At 38.4% G+C, this 23,498-nt stretch overlaps 5 protein-coding genes across 7 annotated transcripts; 2 read left to right on the forward strand and 3 right to left on the reverse strand.

Annotated features, from left to right (window-relative positions):
• Positions 1-6: 6 nt before the first annotated feature.
• kdelr2a (KDEL endoplasmic reticulum protein retention receptor 2a) lies at positions 7-2,284 on the reverse strand (the record flags this gene model as incomplete). The annotated part of the gene is made up of 4 exons (XM_055165399.1): positions 2,052-2,284; positions 750-850; positions 515-673; positions 7-132 (listed from the first exon to the last, which is right to left on the reverse strand). Coding segments are annotated over exons 1-4 (477 nt in total), but the record flags the coding sequence as incomplete, so codon positions are not given.
• A 133-nt stretch (positions 2,285-2,417) lies between these two features.
• On the forward strand, positions 2,418-4,165 carry si:ch211-139g16.8 (immunoglobulin superfamily member 6). Of its 2 annotated transcripts, none has more exons than XM_020932600.2 (6): positions 2,418-2,694; positions 2,791-3,102; positions 3,168-3,268; positions 3,341-3,382; positions 3,707-3,814; positions 3,922-4,165. In XM_020932600.2, the coding sequence occupies exons 1-6, from the start codon at positions 2,643-2,645 to the stop codon at positions 3,973-3,975; spliced, it is 669 nt and encodes a 222-aa protein (XP_020788259.1). In that variant the 5' UTR covers positions 2,418-2,642; the 3' UTR covers positions 3,976-4,165. The 2 variants fall into 2 exon arrangements, with proteins under 2 accessions (XP_020788259.1, XP_020788267.1); XM_020932608.2 differs by having other exon boundaries at positions 2,418-2,690.
• Positions 3,472-6,565, reverse strand: mfsd13al (major facilitator superfamily domain containing 13a-like). Of its 2 annotated transcripts, XM_020932589.2 has the most exons (7): positions 6,117-6,565; positions 5,656-5,970; positions 5,167-5,580; positions 4,913-5,067; positions 4,762-4,845; positions 4,521-4,664; positions 3,472-4,339 (listed from the first exon to the last, which is right to left on the reverse strand). In XM_020932589.2, exons 1-7 carry the CDS (start codon positions 6,282-6,284, stop codon positions 4,198-4,200), a joined length of 1,422 nt encoding a protein of 473 aa, XP_020788248.1. In that variant the 5' UTR covers positions 6,285-6,565; the 3' UTR covers positions 3,472-4,197. The 2 variants fall into 2 exon arrangements, with proteins under 2 accessions (XP_020788248.1, XP_055021373.1); XM_055165398.1 differs by lacking the exon at positions 3,472-4,339 and having other exon boundaries at positions 4,525-4,664; positions 4,766-4,845.
• Positions 6,566-6,787: 222 nt separating this feature from the next.
• cdr2a (cerebellar degeneration-related protein 2a) lies at positions 6,788-11,909 on the forward strand. Its single transcript, XM_020932619.2, has 7 exons — positions 6,788-7,032; positions 7,745-7,857; positions 8,218-8,366; positions 8,453-8,626; positions 9,356-9,664; positions 10,047-10,311; positions 10,868-11,909. Exons 1-7 carry the CDS (start codon positions 6,954-6,956, stop codon positions 11,102-11,104), a joined length of 1,326 nt encoding a protein of 441 aa, XP_020788278.1. The 5' UTR covers positions 6,788-6,953; the 3' UTR covers positions 11,105-11,909.
• A 145-nt stretch (positions 11,910-12,054) lies between these two features.
• On the reverse strand, positions 12,055-23,054 carry sdr42e2 (short chain dehydrogenase/reductase family 42E, member 2; the record flags this gene model as incomplete). Its single annotated transcript, XM_020933682.2, has 13 exons — positions 12,055-12,793; positions 14,061-14,134; positions 14,231-14,294; positions 14,376-14,441; positions 14,897-15,034; positions 15,537-15,619; positions 15,897-15,972; positions 16,054-16,172; positions 16,284-16,341; positions 16,552-16,647; positions 17,393-17,869; positions 18,319-18,441; positions 22,888-23,054. Coding segments are annotated over 13 exons (1,778 nt in total), but the record flags the coding sequence as incomplete, so codon positions are not given.
• Between the last annotated feature and the right edge of the window lie 444 nt (positions 23,055-23,498).

A 23,498-nucleotide genomic window follows, 5' to 3' on the forward strand; every position in this document is an offset into this window, starting at 1 on the left:
GAGTGCTCGGTACAAGCCCAAGCAGAACAGGTAGTGTGTGGTGATGGTCTCTGCCTCGCCGGTCTTACTGATCATGAAGAGCTGGGGGAGGATGGCCACCGACTCCAGGTAGATGGAAAAAGTCCACAGAATCTAAAAAAAACCCATCAAAACAGGAACATGAGTAAATGTGAAATTGTGAGAGTGAGAGTAGATTTAAATTGTACTTTTCACATAAAAAAATCTCTGGCGTTACACAAGACTATGGTGGTTTGATAACATGTTTTATGAAGAGTTACATTATTGTTTTGAAAGGATTGTTAAAAACCAACAACAAAGGGATACTAACAAGAAAATCAACCTTACTGTCTGTGTCATTACTCAACTTGGATAAATTTTATGGGTTGAATTGGGCATGAATTCAAACATGCTTAAGCCACATGTATTCAAAACACCAATCGGGCAGATCATCGAACATTTGTTGCGAGAAAGGCAAAAGGATAACAAAATCTACAAACAATTTGCAGTACTTTACCTCCAAGAGTGAGAAGTCATGGTTGATCAGAACAGCAAGTCCCCCAACAGGAACAACCAGGAACTCAACTCTGAAGCTGTCATGGTTTCCATCATAAGTTGCTCTGAACTTCACATAGATCAAGTACACAGTAGCATACGCGCAGCCAATGTAGATCATCTTTGGTGTGGAAAAAAAATATTTATGAGCATCCTTAAAGTCAAATGCTTGTATAGGAAAAACATATATGCCTTACCTTCATGCAAGTGTTATACAGGGAGATAAACGAGGTGAGGAGGTCCAGGTAACGTGTGGTGAACACAATTGCAAAGAGGATCTGGCTCTTTCCTGATATACCTTTGGCAAAAAAATTAAATTATAAACATTTTAAATATATACACAGATAATACATTTTTTTTTAAATGATAAAATATCCCTAAACATTTACATTTATTGGCAGACAATGACACCTGCTGGAAGTTAAGTAACATTAACACCTTTTAAAAAATAATATATTTGCCATGTGGCTGTGTACACAATACCCTTGGCCAAGTTTTAAATGCTTATTTGTTGTCACGTGACTTATACATTAATAAGTCCGAATATGCAATCGACCAAGGAATGCAATAGACCACTACATAATCTCTTCTAAAAAAGTACTGCTGCGTTACACTAATTATAACATTTTCTTTTTTCAGCAATTATTCCACAAACATTCTAAATATAGACAAGCGTAAATAAATATATTTGAACAATAAAGTTTCATCTGAAAAAAACAACTATAAACATAAATACTATAAACTAAAGTTAGCCACAGATATGGGGGGTTAATAGATATATAATATAGTTATAAGAGGTTGATTATATATATATATATATATATATATATATATATATATATATATATATATATATATATATATATATATATATATATATATATATATATATATATATATATAGCAAGAGGCGCTAGCACTTCCGTAGCGTGTTCTAGAACGCCACGTCAGACGCCAGACCCAAAACATCGAGCACCAAACCAAAGATGAAAATAAATATTTGCATATCTCCTAAAATGCAAACCAAAGAAACACACATAATTACACAATCGAAAACAGTCAATGCATTAATTTCTTTGCGTGCATTCTGGGACAGGCCTCTCATTCTAAAATCACAGAAGCAGCTCAGCAACGGCGGATGAAGGAGGCTAGTTAGTTGGTTGGTATGAATATTATATACAGTCAAAGGATAAAACATGGTACCCTGAGACATAAACGACATGAATCTGCAAATACACATGTCTTTAAGATGGACAAAAAGAATAAAGCAGCGCATTCAAAGCACATGGTAATAGTTTCTCTAACACTGGGCGAATTCTGCTGAGGCTAAAGCTGTTAGCTTAGCCACTGTCTGAAATGAATGAATCTGACTTTAGTTTTTACTAATAGCGCCTAACAAATACTAGATAAATGTAACTGAGCCCTCGGGACACATAAACCTTTTAAAACCAAGTATACTGCTTAAGCACTTTAGAGGAAATGAAAGAGCCTGTTGTTACCTGCACATGACCTGCTTTTCCATATTTTCATCAGCAGGATGATGATGGCAGCCAAATGAGACAAGTCTCCTGTGAGTCTGAAGATGTTCATTTTGATGAGAGGAACAACCCGATACACAAGGTGGCTTTAGTTTCTATTAGTATGTTGTCCTGCCTCGTATTCTGTCCCCGTTTAACCCAGAGGCAGCCTGATGCGGTCCCTCCACGATTGAAAATATGGCGAGTGCTGGTCGACGTGGAAGGGGGCGGGCGTAAACAGAACCGCAGGATGGGATTGGTCTCAAACTCTGAGTGACAACCCCCTGTACTGAGAGCCATGTGTGATCTTTAGGATTATGTACATTCGTAAATAAATTGCATTTTTGGGCTGGAAGATTCTGGTTACAACACTTTAATTCCCCATTGTGGGACAAATCAAGATTTATCTTCAACAACACTAAAAACCAAACAATAAGGTATGACAGCTGCAACCGCACCTATGACCCACTGTTTTGAGTCATTACTTGGGAAAAATGGGGAAGTAAGTGTTGAGGAAGTTTCCATGTTGTAAATTCAAAGCATCAGTTCCAATTTGGCTGTCAAGCTACAAACATGAAGCAAATGTTAGTCTTTGTTCTCCTTTTCACATATCTCTCTAGTGTGAGTAAGTAATTTATTCAGCTAATATATTATTTTGTTGTATTGCATTGTTGTTTTTTTTGATAAACTCCTGACTTGTATGTTTTGCCTATTTTATCAGAAAGCATGGCTGAAGAAAAGGGGTGCTTAAAACAACCCCAAGAAATTATATACAGGAATATGGAGCGATCTGTTGACATACCATGCATAGTTAGTAATGATTGTTTGGATTTGGAGTACAAGTGGTTTGTATTTAAAGAAAACAATCATTTTGAATTAAACACTGAAATGCCCAACTACAGTCTGAATGGTGCGTCATTAAATATCAAGTTCCTAAACTTGTCAGACAGTGGAGTCTACTATTGTGCTGTGATATCTTCACACAATCCAGCCACACAATACATTGCAGAAGGCACAACTGTTGTTGTAAAAGGTAAGACAGTTTAGAAGACTATAATTCTGTTACTATTACTTATTTTTTAAATTGTGTGTTTTCAGAGCCATTTAAGATAAAGATGCGGCACATACTTCTGTGGCTATCTTGTATATTGTTGGCCATTTATAGCGTGGCTATTGTTTCACTTATCATTGTGAAAAAGGTATTTGTTGATAATGTTAAATATGAATTCAATAAATCCTAATAGTCTATCTGATTTTCTTTTCTTTTGCAGCGAGGCTGCCATCAGATCTGCAGAAAGAACACTTCAACTGAGGTTTTTGAGCTTTACAGTGCATTTAAATAATATAATAATTACAGGTTCAAAATATGAAAAAATTAGAACAGCATAAGGAAATAACAGAATTATATTTTTTATTTATTTACTGATTAATTTAATATGGACATAGTACATAGCACTGGATTAGACCAGATTGTTTTAAGTGTTTTTAGCACAAGTGCTAATTTCCAACACCTGTCCATGGGGGGCTTTCAAAGGGGATTAGAGTCCCGAAAGCGACACGATCATCTTTAACAGTACCATTTGGGGAAAAAATAATAATAATAACATATTGATTCACAGTATTTTTGTTTCTCTCAGACGACAGTGACTGAACCAGTTCATTTTCATGATGTGTTGCAAGAGCTATACAAGAGAAGAGGTTTGAAAAATACACAGATTGCAACAACAAAGACACTGCATAATCAGGTAAACACAGACTTGCACAAATTTGTGGTGAAATGTTCCTTGCAGAAAACATAAAAGCAAATATCAAAAATCATAGGAAACTTTGCTCCTCGTTGTTTTTATTTCAGTATGCAAGTGCAGAGTCAAACAGTACAAATGATGATATTTATCAAAACGTTTAAGACGCACTCATGGTTCACCAAACGAGTGAGCTGGTGGAAGGTTTCCAGAAGTGAGAGGTCCATTACAAACCACGGAAATGCCAAGCACAACTTGGCTTATTATGAAACTTTTACAAACTGTTTGGAATGTATTGAAAATAGTTGTGATGTGATGTTAGGGTTGCACTGTATAAAGATATGTTCACATAAATGCCTGTTGTCTCTGTTTTGTCCTCTTCTTAATTAGCTGTCAATGTACTTTGACTGAACTGTGTGGCTGTCACGTATAGAAAAAGGCTTAAAAAACAGAATTTGAAGAACTGCCACTGTCAGTGGTACAAGACAGACCAGATAGAACATGATCTTGTGGAGGCTTTCCAGGTCACTGAAATTAAGTACAATGTATTTAAAAAAAAAAAATCTGTTAATGAATAACACATTTTAAATTAAATTCAAGTGTCAAGAATATTAACTAATAAATGTGTGTTTCTTTTGTTGCTCAGTTCTATCAAAGTGATGCTGACTTTAAAGTGAAATAAAGCTTTAATGTTGTGATAAATGTGTACCTTTGATTTGATTCCTTGACTGCTTCTTTGAGCTGCTCATATCCAAACTGGTTTAAGATAGCAAGAACAATCATTGGTGCCAAGGACTGTGCAGGTTTAGTGAATAGCGCATTGGTCCCAAATACCATTGAGGACAACGGACAACTGAAAAACATCACAGTAAAATTTGTTAATACTGTACTACAAGTAATACTTTTGTAAAAGTAATATGAATATGAATATGAATTTAACAGTATAATACTTGCGCTTGTGTTTGTGAAGGTCAGAGTCAATTATGTCAGCCAAAGGCAAACCAAAGAGACTGAATGCTGCTTGAATTATTATCCTGCACACAGAAGAGTGTACTGTAAATAAATGCTATAAATATTTACACTTAATGTCCTGATACTTACATGTTAATGGTCAGAAATAGCGCAAGTATATAATAGTGCTGAGGCCCAAGAACAAGCATGGCGATCCCCATCCCTGCTTCCACATAGAAGGTTATGAGAATGATTTTGTAGTAACCAATACTGTGGAGCAGACTTTGGCAGGACAATACCAACAACTGCAGTGGAAAAGAAACAGGGTTATTTTTTATGAAGGTTTAAATATCCTTTATATATATAAAATGCCTCTCAGTACAAACCAAGGCAAATCATTTTACCTGTGGACAGATAAATCCTGCTCCGTACATTACACTCTTTGCCAATGTTGGCAAAACATCCGGAGGAATTAAGTGCTCAGTGAAGATCAAGGTAAAATTATTGAAAAAAGCCAAAATAAAAACTTGGCAAAAGTTCATGAGCACAAAAAGTTGAAAATCTCGATTGGTAAGGATCTGCCAAATTTGACTTTGCATTAGGCTGATAGAATTACTTATATTATGTGACACTTGGTCCTTTGGCTCAGTGACTTTGTTATCAAAGCAACTGTCACAGTAGAAGCCTGTGTAGAGCATGCACCCACAGCTCAGCACAGCGATGACAACAGTAAAAGTCTGGAATGAAGCAAAGTCCTCCATGTTTCTGGAAACCACACCAGAAAGGAGGATGCTGGAAGAGCCGATGAGGGAAGCAACCTTCAAAAACAAACGAATGTAATACTTAAGCAGAGTGTATGCACAAAGCAGTATTAAAATAACCAAGGCTGCTACCTGACTGTATTTGACAAGACGAAGGCGACTCTGATGATGATTTGAAATTTCAGCAAACAACGCACACTGTGCCAACAGCACGAATGTCAGGAGGGCATCAAAAGCACACAGCGCGACCATCAGATGAACCCCACTCATCCAGTCACCAGGATTATACGAGCGCCATGGGAACCAGGCCAGAAGAAAAGCTAAGGAATACAGAGGAGCACCGTACAAAATAGAAAGCCGCCGTTTAGAGCAACAGGGGACACTGGAGTTATCTTGTATATATCCAAAAAGAGGATCATTCACTGCATTCCAAATCATGTAGACCACCTAAAAGAAAATGTGAGACAGTTAGCAAACAGAGCAAATATGGAATCAGTCATTTAATATAAAGTAGACATGTTGTTATGAGTAAACCACTGAATCACTTTAATTGTTCCAGATAATTACATGCAAGTTCCACGTAGCCAACTCACTTGAGATTGGTGAAAAGCTCTTTCGTTTATCTTGTACTTATTAAGAAACAGTTTCACATAGTAAAAGCTGAATATATTATTTATCATGCACGACCCCAGTGTGGTCATGGCATACGCAAAAGCTACATGGTCCACTCCCAGTTTCTTCACCAGTCTTGTTACTGCCATTGTTCCTGGTCCACTTGTCTTTATTGCTCCGTCGCCATTGAATATTACCAGATAAAAAAATAATAATAATGTATCAATGCAATCTTAAAATCAGATTAGTGCGTTAACTTCTGCTAGAGTTTCATACTAACAAGTCATCAATGATCAACGAACAACAGAGAGTTTAACACTGCACTGCACTTTTCTGATCCTAACATTAGATTTTAACGAAATAAAAGACTGACGACAACTTTCTAGATCTACTATGTACTCGTCTCAAATGCGGAAACGCAGTTGAAAATAAACGCTGTGATTGGTCAAAAAGTTTAACTTAATGATTTGTGATTGGTTATTAAAAATCCAAATTATGCAGGCTTCAGCTATTTTATTTTTTATAGTATAGCAAAATGGATACACAATACAGTTATATCTCCCAAAAAATATTAGTTATGGGGAAAAATAATCAAGCGAATTTTGTTAACCAAGTGTGCCACCTACCGGATGTTGGCGTGTATTTGCCACGTTGCTGTAGTGAGAAATGTTGCAATGGGTTTATCTCACTCCGGTAGGACTGGAGCATAGGGAGCGGTCCAAGACTTTACAAACAATGGCTTTAATCTCTTGAAACAACCGCATCTCGGGTTACATTTGTGTCAGGTGGAGTCTGAACGCAACTCGTTGGACTGGAAAATGCTCACGGATAGGATTTTGGAGGAAGAGTTTGACAAGGATGGAGAGCGCTGGTTCAACTCAAGGGACCTCGAACACGGTAATGTCTGTTCTTCTAGGGGGTCTGTTCAGCTCTTACATGACTGTCAGACTAATTCATGCCTAAATAATTGTACAGACTAAGGAGTTTCTAAGACTGTAGTTCTAATAGTTTAATTTAATAACTTCTTCTGAATGTCATACTTTTTCACAACTTTGTAGCCCATAGAGAAAATATGATAATGCCAAAGCATGCAATTATATAGGCTAGCATTTCCTATCTTTAGATTACGAAATTCTTGAGATAAATTGTGAATTTGGCACACTCAAAATCTCATTGGGTTACTAGTCTACATGATTAGGACTGAATGTTGAAAAGTGTTACAAAGCAGGAAGCTGTGGGTGTAGCATCCTGGAAAGTTGCTCCTTAACTGTGGAAGCAATGTGAGGAATGTCATCTGATTTGTATCACATTGTCACAAGTCTTCCTTTGCTGTTTGTGTCTAATGTGGATGAGGGGATCATGACTATGTTGATTTCAAATAGAAAAATATACATCCTTTTGTCCAAATGTGATTTTTATTGCACAATGAAGATGTATTTACTAGATTTCAAGATCTGGCGGATCCAGTTGTTTAGAGAGGAAGCTGGGCAAAGGACAGGATGCAGTTAGTCAAGCTGCAGACACCTTAGTGCTTCAGTCAAACACACTTTTCTGTGTGTGTTTATTCACAGAGAGGTTGTTAAAAGTTATTTTGAACATTGTTGTGCAGATCTTCATTTGGCAGCAGAGCTGGGTAAAACTCTCCTGGACCAGAATCATGAGCTGGAAGAGGCTTTGCAACAGATGTACTCCACCAACCAGGAGCAGCTGCAAGAGATAGAGGTGACACTATTCATCACATTTTATATGAACCACATTTAAGAAAAAAAAGATATTTTCATCTTGCTAGCATCCATTCTTTCATTATACATAACACATTTTGATTGTTTTAACATACTGAGAGCTTTAGCTACCAGTTCCTGAGTGAAACATAAGATTAGGATCTGAAAGCACTAAAGCTTGTTACTTCAATCCAGGTCCCTCTTGTACGAAGAGATTATCTCCGTGACCCACAGTGGCTTTAACACTCTGTTAATGACGACCTAAATAATTCACATTGCTATCTGTGAATTATTAAAACTGTTATTCTGATTTAAAGTGTAACAAAACATAACATTAAATAATTTGCTTTTTCTAAACCAGTACCTGACCAAACAAGTGGACCTGTTGCGTCAGATGAACGATCATCATGCCAAATTATATGAGCAGTTGGACATGACAGCGCGAGATCTGGAGCAGGGAAACCAAAGATTAGTGCAGGACAACAGGCTGGCTCAGCAAAAGATACAAAGGTTTCTCAAACTTTATTATATAAAATAAATAATATAAAATAACTTTATACTATTAATTTGTAATATATAACTTAATATTTTTCTAGTTTAACAGAGACCATTGACAGTCTTCAGAGCCACATGGAGGACCTGCAAGCCCAAGTGGAGGAGCTCAAAACATCTCAGACCGATCGAAACAGACGAGAAAGGGAGCAGAGACGTGCGCTGGGGGCACAGAGCGTGTCCTGCCTGAAAGAGTTGTATGACCTTCAGGACAATAGGTAACAACAGGCTAATGTGTGTACACAGTACCATTACACTCAGACTGAGGACCTTAACATGCTTGTCCTGGTTGTAGTGTGTGAGTAAAGATTAATGTAATCCTATTAAGCACCACCAATACTGATACTGAGACGGGTCACCTATGTGCCTGTGTGTGAGTTACAGTCAATGATTTAACTTTATTGATCCACAAGGGAAATTATTTGGACACAGTATTTCACACACCACAATATAATATAAGAGTAACAATATAAATGGTAATCATAAATTCAGAATAAGTAGCAAAAAAGTACAAAAAGTAAAAGATAAAATATAGCAATATAGTAATTTGTTGACCATTTCATTAGTTTATTTCATTTGGGAAAGTTTTTGCCATGATTAACAGTTCACAATCAGTCCCTAAATATTCAGCCCATGTCACCTTTTTCCATTTAAAGGTGTACTATACAACTTTTCCAGTAGAGGGCCCACCATCTGCTTGTGTTTAGGGTATGGCATTGAACTTATCTATCTCCATGGGAACAAACATGCGACACCACTAGGTCAGATAGTTCAGATCTGCAGAGAGTTGAGCCTGCCCCCATACTGTGGACCATTATAGGCAAAGCAATAACATCTATAAAAGTATAATATTTTTAGTGTAGTTAGATGTCTGAATTACAATTTCAGTATTTGTATGTATTACTTTTTCACCTATTGTACTATCCTGCTTTTTCTGTTTTGTTCAGACATATTCACAATGACCCCATAGAGGGACTTTGGTCGCACCAAGTCTTTCACTCAAAACAAAAGCGGTGTCCAAATCCCGAGGAGGAGCACAGAGATCTGCAGCGCTGCATACAGACCCTCCACGCTCAGATGGCCATAGAGAGGAGCTACAGAGAGGCAGCTGAACGTGAGATTGAACTCACAGTCCAAGAAAACAGGAGCCTAGAGGAACGGCTGGCCCTTCTGGATGGATGCAGGGCGCGGAAACAAGAGCTGGAGGCTGAGGTGGAGCAGCTGAGGTGTCTGTGGCAGAAAGACTGTGTCAGCAAGTAAGATATTTTGTTTTATAATAATGATAATACATTTTATTTATAAGTGTCTTTCATGTGATCATACATACTATTAGCATGTGGTTTACATGGAAATGTATTGTGAAAAGTTTTAACTTAAAATGTTGAGATGTTATAGCTTTGCCTGGAATGTTTCACAGTATGGCATTACATTTGTGCAATTATTCAATTACATTGAAAAACATGGATTCTTTCTGTGAGCAGAGCCGCCTTTACAGAAACATGTGGAGGATTCCACCAAAAGCATTAACATCTCCTTTGAAGACAGGCAGGTGGTAGATCCTCTACCAGAAACACTACATTGTGCACATTTCATATTATGATACAACTTTCTCATTTCTGTTAATTTCTTCTCCCTCAGGAGGTTAGAGCAGCTGCTGTTGCCAGAAACAGTTTTCTTTTCTTCTGAGGAAAAGCCCAGCTCTGAGCAGAGTGAAACTCCGGAGAGTTCAAGTGAGCAGCACAAACAACTGAGCAGACCGAGGTGTAACAGTGACAGTGTCCTGAGAGCCACTGATGAGCTCCGCCACAGCCACGAGCAGATGTGTGTGCGGCGGGCGGAGGCGGTCACACAGAGAGGCATGTCCCTGCTGCATGAGGTCGACGCTCAGTACAGTGCTCTCCAGGTATGGGCCAAAAACTTGGTTTAGAGATCCACTGTTTATGTTTGTCTATTCATGGGTTTCAGCATCCCATTAATAAGCATTTTGAGGCTTTCCACCATTCAAACGATATAAAATTTAGTTTTAAATCATTAATTGTGAGTAAAAAAACAATAAACTGGAGTTCATACATTGCAATTATGTATAGGATAAATAATAGAATAATAGAATAAATAATAGAAGGTTGTTGGATATTATTAAATCAATAGCAAATAATGCATTTTTTATAAAGATTTTTTTTTTTAATCACTACTTTTTTCTGACATTTAACTATTTTGGATAAAATTTTATTTTGTACAAATATATATATATAAAGATGGCTTTTAGTATTAATTTCTTGAACATGATACTGAACATCATACATACTGAAATAAAAAGTCCAAAATACTCTGCTCTAAACCACATGCTTTTACTGACAGAGATGTGGATCTCTCCCCAAAACCCAAGCTGATCATTTACAATTGCACGGGCTGAGCACAAATATGATGGGAAAAATAATAATCCAGTTTATGTCATTTAGGCCAAATATGAAGAGCTCCTACTGCGCTGCAAGCAGGCGTCAGACAGACTTACCCATAAGGCCGTGCAGACGTCCACCAGCCCTTCAGTAACGAGTCGCTCCTGGAGGCGACTGTGCGACCTGAGTGTGGTCTGTGAGGAGGACCAGCCTGAATACAAGCTCCTGTTCAAAGAGCTGTTCACCTGCATCCAGAAGACCAAACAAGACCTGTGTCACAACAGGGAGACCTCCAAATGAGGCCACTGAATCTTTCAATTGTTTTGTTTCTACTGATCATGCGTCAGCAGCACTGTCACTGCCTGAGGAAATGAGGCCAGTTTTAATAATTGTGGTAGTTTATGAGAATGTACGCAGTTGTAATAGCATTTAACTATTCCTAAGGGAAGATATACATCTATTAATCTATTGAGTATCTAAGTCAAAATTGCTGTTATAACTTTAAATTTGTTTTTACAGAATTTCAGTAGAATACTGTAGTTGGCATTTTGGGAAGTGGTTTATGTAGAAAAGTAGATGGACTGAAGTTATGAATTTGGGAGTCTTGTATGTGGAAGAATGAAAAGCTGTTGCCAATTATTCAGCGTCAGGCGTTGAGGATAACAGTTGGTATTTGTTGAGTTGTGTAAGTTCACAATGGTCGGCTTATGAGCAAGGCATGGGCGTTATGAAAGTGTAAGTAGGTGCAACCTCAAAAGTCGTAAGCAATAAGTGCTATGTAATTCAGTGTAGTAATTACTATACTGTATAGAGCTATTTATTTATTTTTTAGATTAAATTTCTATTTATTGTAATTTATTATTTCATTAATTAAATCATTGTTAGAATTTCAAGCCTCAGGAAGGAAAATAGTTATCAGTATATTGACTGCTGATTTATAAATCTACATAACAGTATTGTGAATTATTACTGAGCATTATGTATTCAATATATTCATCATGTTAGAAAAAGTAGAAATCACATATCAGTGTTATCTTGTTTCAGCATTCACGCTACAACTAATGACCAAAGCAACTTTCAATAAAGAATTCAGTGGAATAATTTACATTGTCTGTTCAATGATGGCTTCAGACCACATGGTAATCTTACCACACCATAACAAGAGATGAATATGCTCAGTGTATAGTAGAAATAGCACTAGTGCCCCCCCATGTGGTTTCAGACAGTAGTCATGCAAAGATGTGCCTATTTGTAGAACAGAGAAATATTACGAACGAAAACCAGTTTACTCTGTGTAACACATGGCTTCTTGTGTGAGTAAATACAAAAAAAGGACATACCTTCAGATTTAATTATTATTTCATAACCTTTATATGGAACAAAGACAAGTGTGATGAATAACATTCTTCATTTCGTATCTAGGTGTTTCAAATGGTCAAACTAAAGGCCTTACAAGTGAGAATTTGTAGCATTAGCCAATAAACAAACAGACAACCAAAACCAAATGAAAAGTGACATAATATTCCTTTTACATTGGCGTCATTCTTTCCTTCGTTACAAACGATTGGGACATTATGACACTAGGATAAAGGTGCCTGCTTGGGACATGGTGTTTAAATTACAATATTCAGAACAAAAGACAAATAAGGTAACTATATTGACCCTTGTAATTCACATAGCCTGCCTTTATTGGATAGAGTTTGACACGGCTGGACTGAGCAGAAGTTTCCGCACAGTATCATTTGAACTTGTCTAGTCAGATCGTGCGCACTGACAGAGAACCCAGCAGGAGATTAGCAGCATGAGGCCAAGGCCCAGCAGGAGGCGCAAGACGTGTCGCTGAGTGAACCCAGATGAGGGGCAGGAGGTCGGTCTGGATTTCAGGTATTCATCCACCGTGTCCGCAAGGCTGTAGGGCTTTGGGCAGTACCCCAGCTCACGACGCGCCTTGTCAATCTTGAACGTGTGGGTGACTGCAATGTTTCTTACCTGTTTAATACAAAGCAAAGGTGTTATTACAGCTTCAGACCTGGGCCTAGTGCAATAGTGCTGAAAATCTGACACTACTGAAAAATAAATAGCATATGGGAACATCAATAACTAACTCAAAGGAAATAGCAAAGGGATTACACAAATAATACAAAGGAAGAAAACATGCTACTTGTCTTGATATTACTACACACCAGAATGATAGCTGTAGGCCTCCCACTGTTTGAGATCTTATTGCACTAAGACAGTGTAATCCTTTATTTGTCCAGAAGTGATTCGATGTAGAGAAAGTGGTCATTGGGACTATGTTTTGCGACCACAAAATTTTATCTTAATATTGTTTAAATGCAGATATTTGTTGTAATACAGTGAGTACAAATTGTACAATTTGATAATGAATTAAAGAAACAGCTAAAAATACAGAGCTGTTTCAAAGTAGCAAAAAAAAAAAAAAAAACCTTTAACATGACCAGGACAAAGTGAAAATGTTGAACTAGGTTCAACTATTTCTTCCAGTTACTTTGTGCCAAAACCGCAGAACTCAAGATGCTACACTTTGGTCACTTTAGAAAAAACTAAATATATAAGCCTGAGTATTCCAGTATTTATGAATTACTCCGAAATATAAAATTTCACTCAACATGACGTATCAAAATACATTGACGTCAATGACTGTGACGACCATAACCATTGTGAGGTCACTTCCTTTCCACTTCACTACAAACTTCCTGCTATTTTGTGACCCACAGTGGTTTATGTTTTATTCAGGGCACCATCATCGATCCCCCAGTCAGCAGCTGTCTGACAGACTCTTTGGTTTCCCCTCATCACACATTCATGAAGCCTTCACAGGACCACATTTCTCCTTAAGATCAACATGTAATTCTGCTTCATAAAACATTTTAACATAATTTGTTTTATTAAGAGATTTTTGAAAACTTCCTTTATAAAATTATTTTTTAAACTGGCAAAACTGGATTTCAGCTTTTGAGTTTTTTCTGAGTTTGCAAACAACTTTAAGTGTTTTTTCATAATTAATGTGCAAGAGATAGCATCACACGTACATGAGGAAAATACCCATACTACGTCTATGTGGAGGAGACTTAAACAAGAATCGAATGGCTGTAACATGATCATGGTTGGTACATTGAACCGCATACATTACTTTATTTAAATGGTTCATATATATTGCAGACCTATACAGTCAGAAATCTTCACCAAGCAGAATTTATGCCTCAAATTATAATAAAAAGTCCAAGAAAATTACCTCATTTCTTGTTAAAAGCAGAGGCACGTTCAGCACAGGTCTCAGGACAACATGCAAATATTCTACTAGGATTGCTGAAAAAAAAAAAAAAATAATAATAATAATAATGAATACAGTGATATATTTAAATCAAAATAGTTGCTTTGTTATTTGTGAGAGTTGAAGGATACCTGCTGCATAGACAATTGAGAAGGGGAGTTTTATCACAGGTTGGCCATAACCAAGCTTTTTAAACTATGGAGGAGAAAATTATTATTACTGGCATTATTTATTTGTAAAATGTTGACACATAAAGTATTAAATTCTCAGCCTTACCAGTGGTTCAAACCACTCAAATATATTAAATGATATTCCATCGTTAATAAAATATACATGTCCACTCTGCAACAGATGCAAATGCAAGACAATTATTACATCTGTACAACACGTCAAGCAGATTTATTTCAATTATTAGTGGATCTATATCTATGAGCTAATCGATAACTACAAAAGTTCACATAATGATGTAATATTCTTCAGGCCTGTAGTGTTTGACAGAGAAATACAGCATGATAACTGATCTTTTAACAAATATCAGTTATTAGGTTGAACATTTATGGAGTTTATTGGACATATGCATCCAGATATTTCTCAATAAATGAATGTAATCTGAAAGCATCATGGTGATTGTAGACTTGCACAGTAGAGAACTGAGAAACTGAGAATTCTAATTTCTGCTAAACTAAAGGATAAACACACTAATAATCTTGAAAAAGTGCTTGTAAATATTGACATGGTGAAAGAACAGTGCAAAAACACATGATCTGTAAGACTAAACACAAGCTCGTAGGACTCACAGCAACACAGCTCCTCTGTGGAGTCAGAGCCTCTGATGCCAGTATATGAGCCAGCACCAGGTTGTCCACATGGACCCAGTTCATCCTGGCCTGAGAGTTTCCAAATCGAAAACTAAACAAGCGCCGCTCCACATTTACCTAGGTACACACAAAAGGATTGCGTTTCTTTCATTATTGGTCATTATTAGTCTCTAGTAGTTTAGACACACTTGATAGTAATGCATAATAAAACACACAGAAGTACACAGAAGTATTTCAAGTATGTTTATCTTTTTTTTTTTTTTTTGAAATTATTTAATCTTTTCTTATTTACAGACACCCATGAAGATGCTAGGGCTTAATTTTGCACTGACATTTCCATAGTGACAAGCAGTGGGTGGACCCTCCGTCAGAAAAGTTACAGTGCACCATTAAAATATAAATATAACCTACGCAAGAGTATGCTTGACCAACAGTGAACTCTGGGCCAAAGCGTTGAGACCTTGACCAGACAGTGTGGCCTTGGAGAGGAAAACGTGCAGGGGAAGAAAGCCACTTGTAACAGGAGCCAAGAGAGCTCCATCAATAATGTAGATACTTCAGGCAAGAAAATATTCTGCCAGGACGGGGCACAAGACGAGGTAAGTACCATCATACTCACCATTACTCTGTGAAGATGTCTCCTCTCCTCTGGGCCATAGATGCCACAGGGCCGTAACACACAAGTCCGCAGCAGGTCACCGCCTGCACATAACAGAAGTTACTCTATATATTAACACTGACTTCTTATATGCCCAGAAATATTTATATCAATGTAAATATGTATGTTTTGTGTGATTTCAAAGCTTCAGAGATACAATTTAGTTCAGATCTAAATTTACACTATTGCTGCAACCCATATTGGGTTGCACAATGTGGATAGCTGTGTTTCCATGGTAACTTCTGTCTCTTAAACCCTGACAGTTTGTAATGGGCCAAAAATAGAAGCTAATAACATCCAATAGTTCTTATAATTTCGCACCTTTCATAGAGCATCCATTGGCTGAGAGGACCATCTGCTCTGCAATAGATTTTGTCCTGGAGTAGTGGTCAATGTGCTGGGGAAAAACAAAATGATTTCATGTTTGTGTCCCAAAATATGTGCTGGCCTTTTCTAGTCTATAGTGTGTTTAACTCACCTTGTCAGGAGCCACATACGGCACAGAAATCTCATCTCCATCCTCTATGGGTTTACCATCAAATACCACATTGACAGTACTAGTGTACACCAGTCTGGGAATGCTGCGCTCTTTACAAACTAAATGGAAGCATTAAGCAGAATTACATAAAGATCAGGTAGATGCATTTTAAACCTTATTTAATGTTTTTTTTAACTTTTAATTGATGATGTTAAATATGATATACTGACCTTTTATAACATTATTAGTCCCACCAACATTTATTGATTCAACCAGTTGCCCTTTAAGCTGGAAGAATAGTAACACAGATCGCGTAACGCTTTAATAAAAAATACATATACATAAAATATCTTAATCTTTATGTGTGTATTACAATAGAATAAATACCAGAACCAGTTAAAAGGAAAGCACATTATTCAGTCACGTCAGGTCTTGTTTCGTGCCATTTTTGTTTTAATTGCCGCATTTGTGCTGTCCACTGTGGTAAAGGATTAGTACCTGCTCTGGTCCCGTCATGCCATATGACGCGGTGTGGAAGATACAGCTCACACCTTCACACACTTTATACAGGGAGCAGTAGTCCCGGATATCACTCTAAATAAAAGAACAAACAGGCAAACATTCCTTAAACATTCATACGGTCACTGTGGCCATACCACTTTGAGAATGCCCAACTTGTCTGATCTCAGAAGTTAAGCAAGGTGACAGTGTAAAAACTTTGTCATTGTGTCCTTAAGCAAGACACTTCACCTGCCTTGCTTCCAGTGTCCACTAGTGTGTAAATGAGGGTGTGAGCGTTCATTCTTACAAATACACTCTCATTCATGGGGAAATTAACTTGAAGCTACAATACAAAGTGTTTGCACACTTGTGTATTTATGTCTATTGATTGACAAGCACAGTCCCAAATAAACAACTACAAATAAATCACTCACACTGTTCCTCAGTTAAACCACCCTTCAGCACTTGAACAGGATGAATGAATTTAGTCTGACTGCCAGGCTCAGGGACAGGTATGCTTGTGCGTCTCTAATGAATGCACAGTAATAATTAAGATGAGAGTGAGGCTTTCAGGTGAAACCTGAGGCACGTCTCCACCCGGACTGACCCAGTCAGCAGCTGTCGCTCACAGCGATCACTCAACTGTGTCTCTCCAGACAACCACGCACCAAACTCTGTGCTCCTCATTTTCACTTCAAATGCCTTCAGTCAACATTAGACATTAAATAATGAAATAATGAACTCACTCCTACAGAATTTGTCTTTAACAGGGATACATTTTAAGGACCGGTAGTAAATCTAGTATCATTTACATTGATATTCCAGTGTTGTGCTTTACCTGGATGAATTGTGCTCCTTCAGGAAGATCTCCAGGAGGTCTGTTCATGTCCAGAAGTACAACAGACATACCCTGAGCAGCCAGAGCTTTGCCCAGTCTGAACCCAAAGTATCCTGCTCCTCCAGTTACCAGCACCTTTTCTAGTGAACCAGGCCGTGCCACAGCCACAGCGGCCTCCTCACCCAGCCTGGAGGCCACACAGTCCGGGCTGCTGCAGCTGGCCCCCAGTGCCCCACTGCCTCGATGGCGGAGCACCGCAGTGGGGCTGAAGGCCACAGCGGGCGCGGGGTGCTTGACCCATGGTTGGAGGTGGTTGTGCACGTGCAGTGCGCTGGTCTGCAGGCAGCAGGAGGCGCTGTGGCAGGGCCTTTGTGAGAGCTGGCCCCTGTCACTCATGCTGGGGTCATAGAGCTTCATACAGCAGCCTGGGTTTGGAGCAGACTGGGTTACCCTTTGCCCATTCACTGATGCTTCTAACTGCTTGTGCATTTAACATATTACTGTAGATATTTTATCCATAATAGTGGAAAAACTAAAGGCAGCTTCACTACAGACAGGGGAAACGTGTTAAATCTGCTATCTTCTCATTCTTAAACTGCTCTAGGCAAGGCAAGTTTATTTGTATAACACAATTTGTACACAAAGTAATTCAAAGTGCTTGACAGAATAAGAAAGACATTAAAATCAAAATACAGACTAATCAAAACATAAATAATCACCATAAAACTAAAGAGAGAGAGAGAGGCAAAAAAAGGGCGAAAGGGCAGAATAAAAATCTTTCAGTCATATGCACAGCTAAGCAGAACAGGTTTGAGCCTGGATTTAAACATAGTTAAAGTAGAGGCCTGTCTCACATGTTTAGGACGACTGTCCCAGGTTTAAGCTTCATAAAACCAAAATGCTGACTCCTCATGTTTAGTCCTGACTCTGGGCACCTGCAGGAGACTGGTCCCTGAGGTCCTCAGACTGTGAGATGATTCAAATGGCACTAACATGTCAGAGGTGTACTTTGGTGCTAGACCACGGAGAGCCACTTTAAAGTCTATTCTCTGAGCCACAGGAGTCAGTGTAGAGACCTGAGCACAGGACTTATGTGCTCATGCTTCGTGTTCTAGCCAGGACCCGAGTTGCAGCATTCTGGATGTACTGCAGCTGTTTCACAGTGAGAGGCCGATACAGTAACTAACCTACTGAAGACAAACGCATGGATAAGTTTCTCCAAGTCTCCTTTGACTTTTGCTATGATTTTTAGATGCTAAAAGGCTGCAGATGTTATTTATTTGATGTGGCTGTAAAAGTCTGACTCCATTATTACCCTTAGATTTCTTGCTGCCTGATTTGAAGGTTTTAGAGAGAGACTGGAGGTGACTGATGACACTGTCTCTTTGTTTCTGTGGGCCAAATACTAGAGTTTAGTTGGAGAAAGTTGTTTTGCATCCACACACTGATCTGTTAGATGCAGTAGCAGAATGACCCCAAAGGTCTATAGTCCCCTGCTGCCAGTGAGACATAGATCTGAGTGTTATCTGCATAGTTGTGGTAGGACACGTGATGATTTGCTTAAAAATGTAAAATGTCTTAAAAGTCTTGGATTACTTGAACGAAAATCATAAGTAGACACATTATCTGGTGTTGGAAGAGGAAAAATGATTATAAAAAGCAAAGTAAAGAAGGAAACAGCAGGAGTAAGCATAGCTATGCGACATAACTTTTCTGGTGATACTAACAACTCTTCTGCAATTTTAATAAATTTTATTTCTTCGGAATATTTGAATTGGGGATAGCTAAATATTAAAATAAAAGCTGGGAATATCTGGTGAACCATAGGCCTATAGTCGAAATTATAAATACAGTAAAGTAGTCCATACAATAAGACACGAGAAGTTCAGAAACTGCTGACTTACCGTATCAGACCTCCATCAGCCTCACGTTCATGTGGTGTACCTTTCAGGAGGACTCGTGCATGTCGCTTTTACAGGTCCCGCTGATCTTTATCCGAGCGACAGGGCCAGGCACCTGCGCGCGCTTCTGATTGGCGCGCGCCTTACCTGTGTAGCGTCAGGTGTCCCAGGGCATCACATGAAAACTACTTGGTTAAAATGACCTGGTCATTACTGTTTATATAAACATATAGAAATAGAAGTAAGTGAAATCGTTAATGTGCAATCAAAACTTTAATGAGGTCAAAACGATAAAGCAGGACAGGGGCGCCATGATTAGTTGGGGTAGAAGACACATTGTTATTATCACATAGCCTACCCACATATTAATAAAAGTTATGAATGATTATACTGGAACTTAAATAAATATGTTTTGTTTCATTCTGTGTTGTTTTTATTTCGTTGAAGTCCACAGTAAAGAGTGCTTAGACATTGATGCTGATGTTACTACAGTTTTGCAGTTAAAGCTAAAGGGTAAAACTAAGCACAGCTGGCAGGAGATCTGGGTCAACAAGGGCATCATTTTAAGAACAACAGTAGGACGCACCACCTCAGTGCAAAGCAAAGCAAAGGACCCCAGTCCACAGCAGACCCTGAGTATGATCTTTAATGCAATGTGTGTGCGCAATAGCTTTTTGTTCACCTCCTCTTTCTGCTGTCAGAGGTGGAGGAGCCTGAAGATATTGAAGCCATAATACCCTCTTTATTTCAGCTTTATCAGAATCACTCAGTTCCAAGTTTAACACAAAAGTTCTAATGTGCTCCATTAACAAATGCCAACAGGAATGGTAAGTTTTGTATGTGTAATAGTTGGCAATGAACGAATGACATTCCTAGTTTTCATTAGCATATTTTGATTTATATTATACTTTGCCCTTTGATTGAAGTGTAAGGAATTCAAGAGAAATATCTCTCTCTACTATAAAATTGCTAAATTATTCTTATTTTACAATAGGAAATTATCTTATTAGTCTACTCCTTAGACACAGTTTACTTCAGAGACATTAGACTGACATGAGACAAACATCTGTCAGGTCTACACTGGTGGGCAATAACACTGCTGACCCACAATGTGCAGAAACATACGACGGAAGCTATTTGAATACATAGCTCATCATATTTAATCTTATAAACAGGCAAGGCTATAAAACGCCTTCCAGTTCTATATTTAAATATTTTTTTTAACATTATTTGTCTTTCACTCCAGTCACCTCTGTTCTCTATACACACTCTTATACACACAACAGAGACACAGCAGACATATAGATCCTTACAGATCCAATGCAATCACCATCATTAATTTAAAGTCCACCCTCATGTCTCTTTTGGCTTGTGCGCAGTAATCCTGAGTCATGTTCAATGCAGATACTCTGGTACATTACGTACATGGTTATTTAGCTGTCTGATCATCCACACGCTGCTCTCACACTTACTCTAAATACAGAAGCCTATATTCATCGCTCTGACGACGAAGGGGAGTAGAGTTAATGCATGTGAACTCCTGCTCAACACTGCCATCTGGAGGAACCTGTCCAACTCAGGTCGAACGGGTTTGATTGTTATGAGATCTACCATTATTCTGAAGGTACTATGCTGTCATCTAAACATTACATTAATCAAGCATCTCTTCTGAAAAGGCACAGTAATGTCTCAAAAACAGGTTTCAGTTAATAAGAATAAGAAGAGAATAAATCTAAATATCAGAGACCGAATTGTACTTAATTAAAACAATTCCTTAAGACGATGTAGCCATGTCATGTTTGAAATAAAAATGATCCACAGTTTCATAGTCACACACACCCATTTTCTCTTTTTATTGAGTGATAAATAATTCCCTATGATCGTAGGCTTTATGTGTAGACATCCGATCAAGGCAAGAGACAAAATTAGAGGGCACACAATGCCACCATTAGAAAATAATAGCAGAAACTAAACGATGAGGTAAGAAGTTCTCCTTTATACATTTGTGGTGCTTCTAGTTCGCTTGCCTATACTGTTTGAATGCACAGTGCTTCCTAATACAGATCCTGTCTTTTGTGTCTGTACATTATTAAACAAAAACAGGTAATGGCACAATAATCAGCCTACCAGGACGTTAGCAGTTTACACTGGACCCAGTGAGAACAACTGAAAAACAAAACAAAGGCAAAAACATTAAGCTTTGCAAATGTTTAACAAATTCAGGCACTACATGGTCCTACCAGCTCTGCCAAAATGTGGGGATCCCATATTTAGTGGATCATCAGAGTAAGATGTGGGTTTTCAAACTTTGCAGTATTTAAATGGGTCCCAAATAATGATATAATTTATTTGCATTATTGATGTTGTTATGATTTATACCTCTGGCTTTAGTTGTCTTAATGATGCAGAAGATTAAATACAAGACAATGCAGCTTAGAAATGTCCAGAGTTTACAGTGGCAAAAGAGAAATGAACAGATAAACATCCAATACTGATTCTATGGTTGTTGGTTTTTTTTGACAAAGCAGAGCTAGAGTGTCTGTGTTAAACGTCTCCAAAGCTTCAGAGGCACAGCCCCATGGACCTGACCTGCAGTCCCAGTGCCTTCACTGATACAAAACACCACTCAAATACTCCCTTCAAATACTCCCCATCACTCATACTGTTTATTCAAGGGTGAAAGAGGATACCACCAACACAGCCACAGAACTTCAGCCCCTTTAAGAAAACACTGTGTAGGTCAAGATTTACACTATGAAGTCAAATAACATTCAAAGGTTGTTCTATATTTATTTTCACAGTTAAAGACATGAAGTGTCTAATGTGCTTTTTTTTACATTTTAATACCTTATTGTAGTAAGATAACAGCAGGCAAAATTGGTCCTGTGTTTAGTGGTATCCTCCTTTATGGTCCTTGGTCCCCTCTGCTGCCTGGGCTCAGAGAGAGGCAGTCCTGCACCAGCTTCACACCCGGAGCCCACGACAGAACAGCCCCCATCCTGAACCCCCTTTGGCCCTTCTACGGGCTCCTGCTCAGGGAACCTCAACTATTTAGGTGAAAATGCAGGGGTGAAAGCATCAACACAAAATGTACAAAAACAAAACCAAAACACACAGAAAAAGCTCAGAGAAACCAAAAATAGCAACAGGAGCGATCGTGACAGAGCCAAAGTGTGCTCAGGCAACCAGGAGTCAGAGAGAGGCGGGGCTGGGGTCAGAGAGGGGCGGGGCTAGAGCGCTCTTTTACAAACGCGCGTCAGCACTGTGGCCGTGGTTGCCATGACAGCGGCACATTAGGCACCCTCTCCAAAAGAACAGCAGAGACGCCATATTTAAGATCAACAGTGGCAGGGTGGGCGAGCCTCAGCGGCCCCCTATGTTAGTGCCCATGTCTCATTAGCGCTTGTTCATTTAGTTTTCTCTACGGAGACACTTCATGGTGTTTCTCTCAAACATCATTTCCCTGTTTCCGGCTTCAGGTCAGAGTTCTTGTTTTCCATTTGGATTCTTTGTATTTCATAAATTCCATGAAGTATTCACAGCCCCTTGGTTTAGTTCGAGGCAGGTGCGGGGTCCTCAGCCTGGGAGGCACACCTTGCCTGCAAAAAGCAGTCCCACTATGGTGAAGAAGATGGACAGGACGAAGAGCACATACGAAGAGCCCACCACAGTGTTGTTAGGCAGTTTGTACGGCTGGCCTCCAACTTCATTTATATAGAAACCTATAGGGAAGATGAGCGCTGCCATGCAGAACAGGATCACTAGGGAACAAGAACAAAAAACAACAACATTAGGTCATGCAATCCAGAAATGACAGATTATTACATTATCTTAAATGGTTTAGCATGAAATGGTAAACAAAAATGCACCTTTGTCTTGCTGTTGTTTTGTGCAAAAATGAAAATACTGTCATTGTTTTTTATATTATCCTTAGAGTGAATACAGTATTTCTCACTTCCTAAATGCCACAGTAATTTAATTAGAATGACAAACATCTAGATCCTACTCACCACCTCAGGCTCAGTTTTGTAAAAGCCAAAAATGCAAATCATATGGCAGACAGACAGGGCTAAGCATGAAATGAGTCAAATACTAACACGCTCAGATATGGAGTATTTAACTAAAACCAAAAGTAGTTGCCTTGCCACATTTACTTAAATAAGCAAGTATAACATTATGACGACCTACCTAATACTGGACTGTAT

This window comes from Boleophthalmus pectinirostris, unplaced genomic scaffold (genome assembly GCF_026225935.1).
Source record: "Boleophthalmus pectinirostris isolate CB_2022bp ecotype Guang Dong unplaced genomic scaffold, ASM2622593v1 HiC_scaffold_738, whole genome shotgun sequence".
NCBI classification, from domain to species: Eukaryota; Metazoa; Chordata; class Actinopteri; order Gobiiformes; family Gobiidae; genus Boleophthalmus; species Boleophthalmus pectinirostris.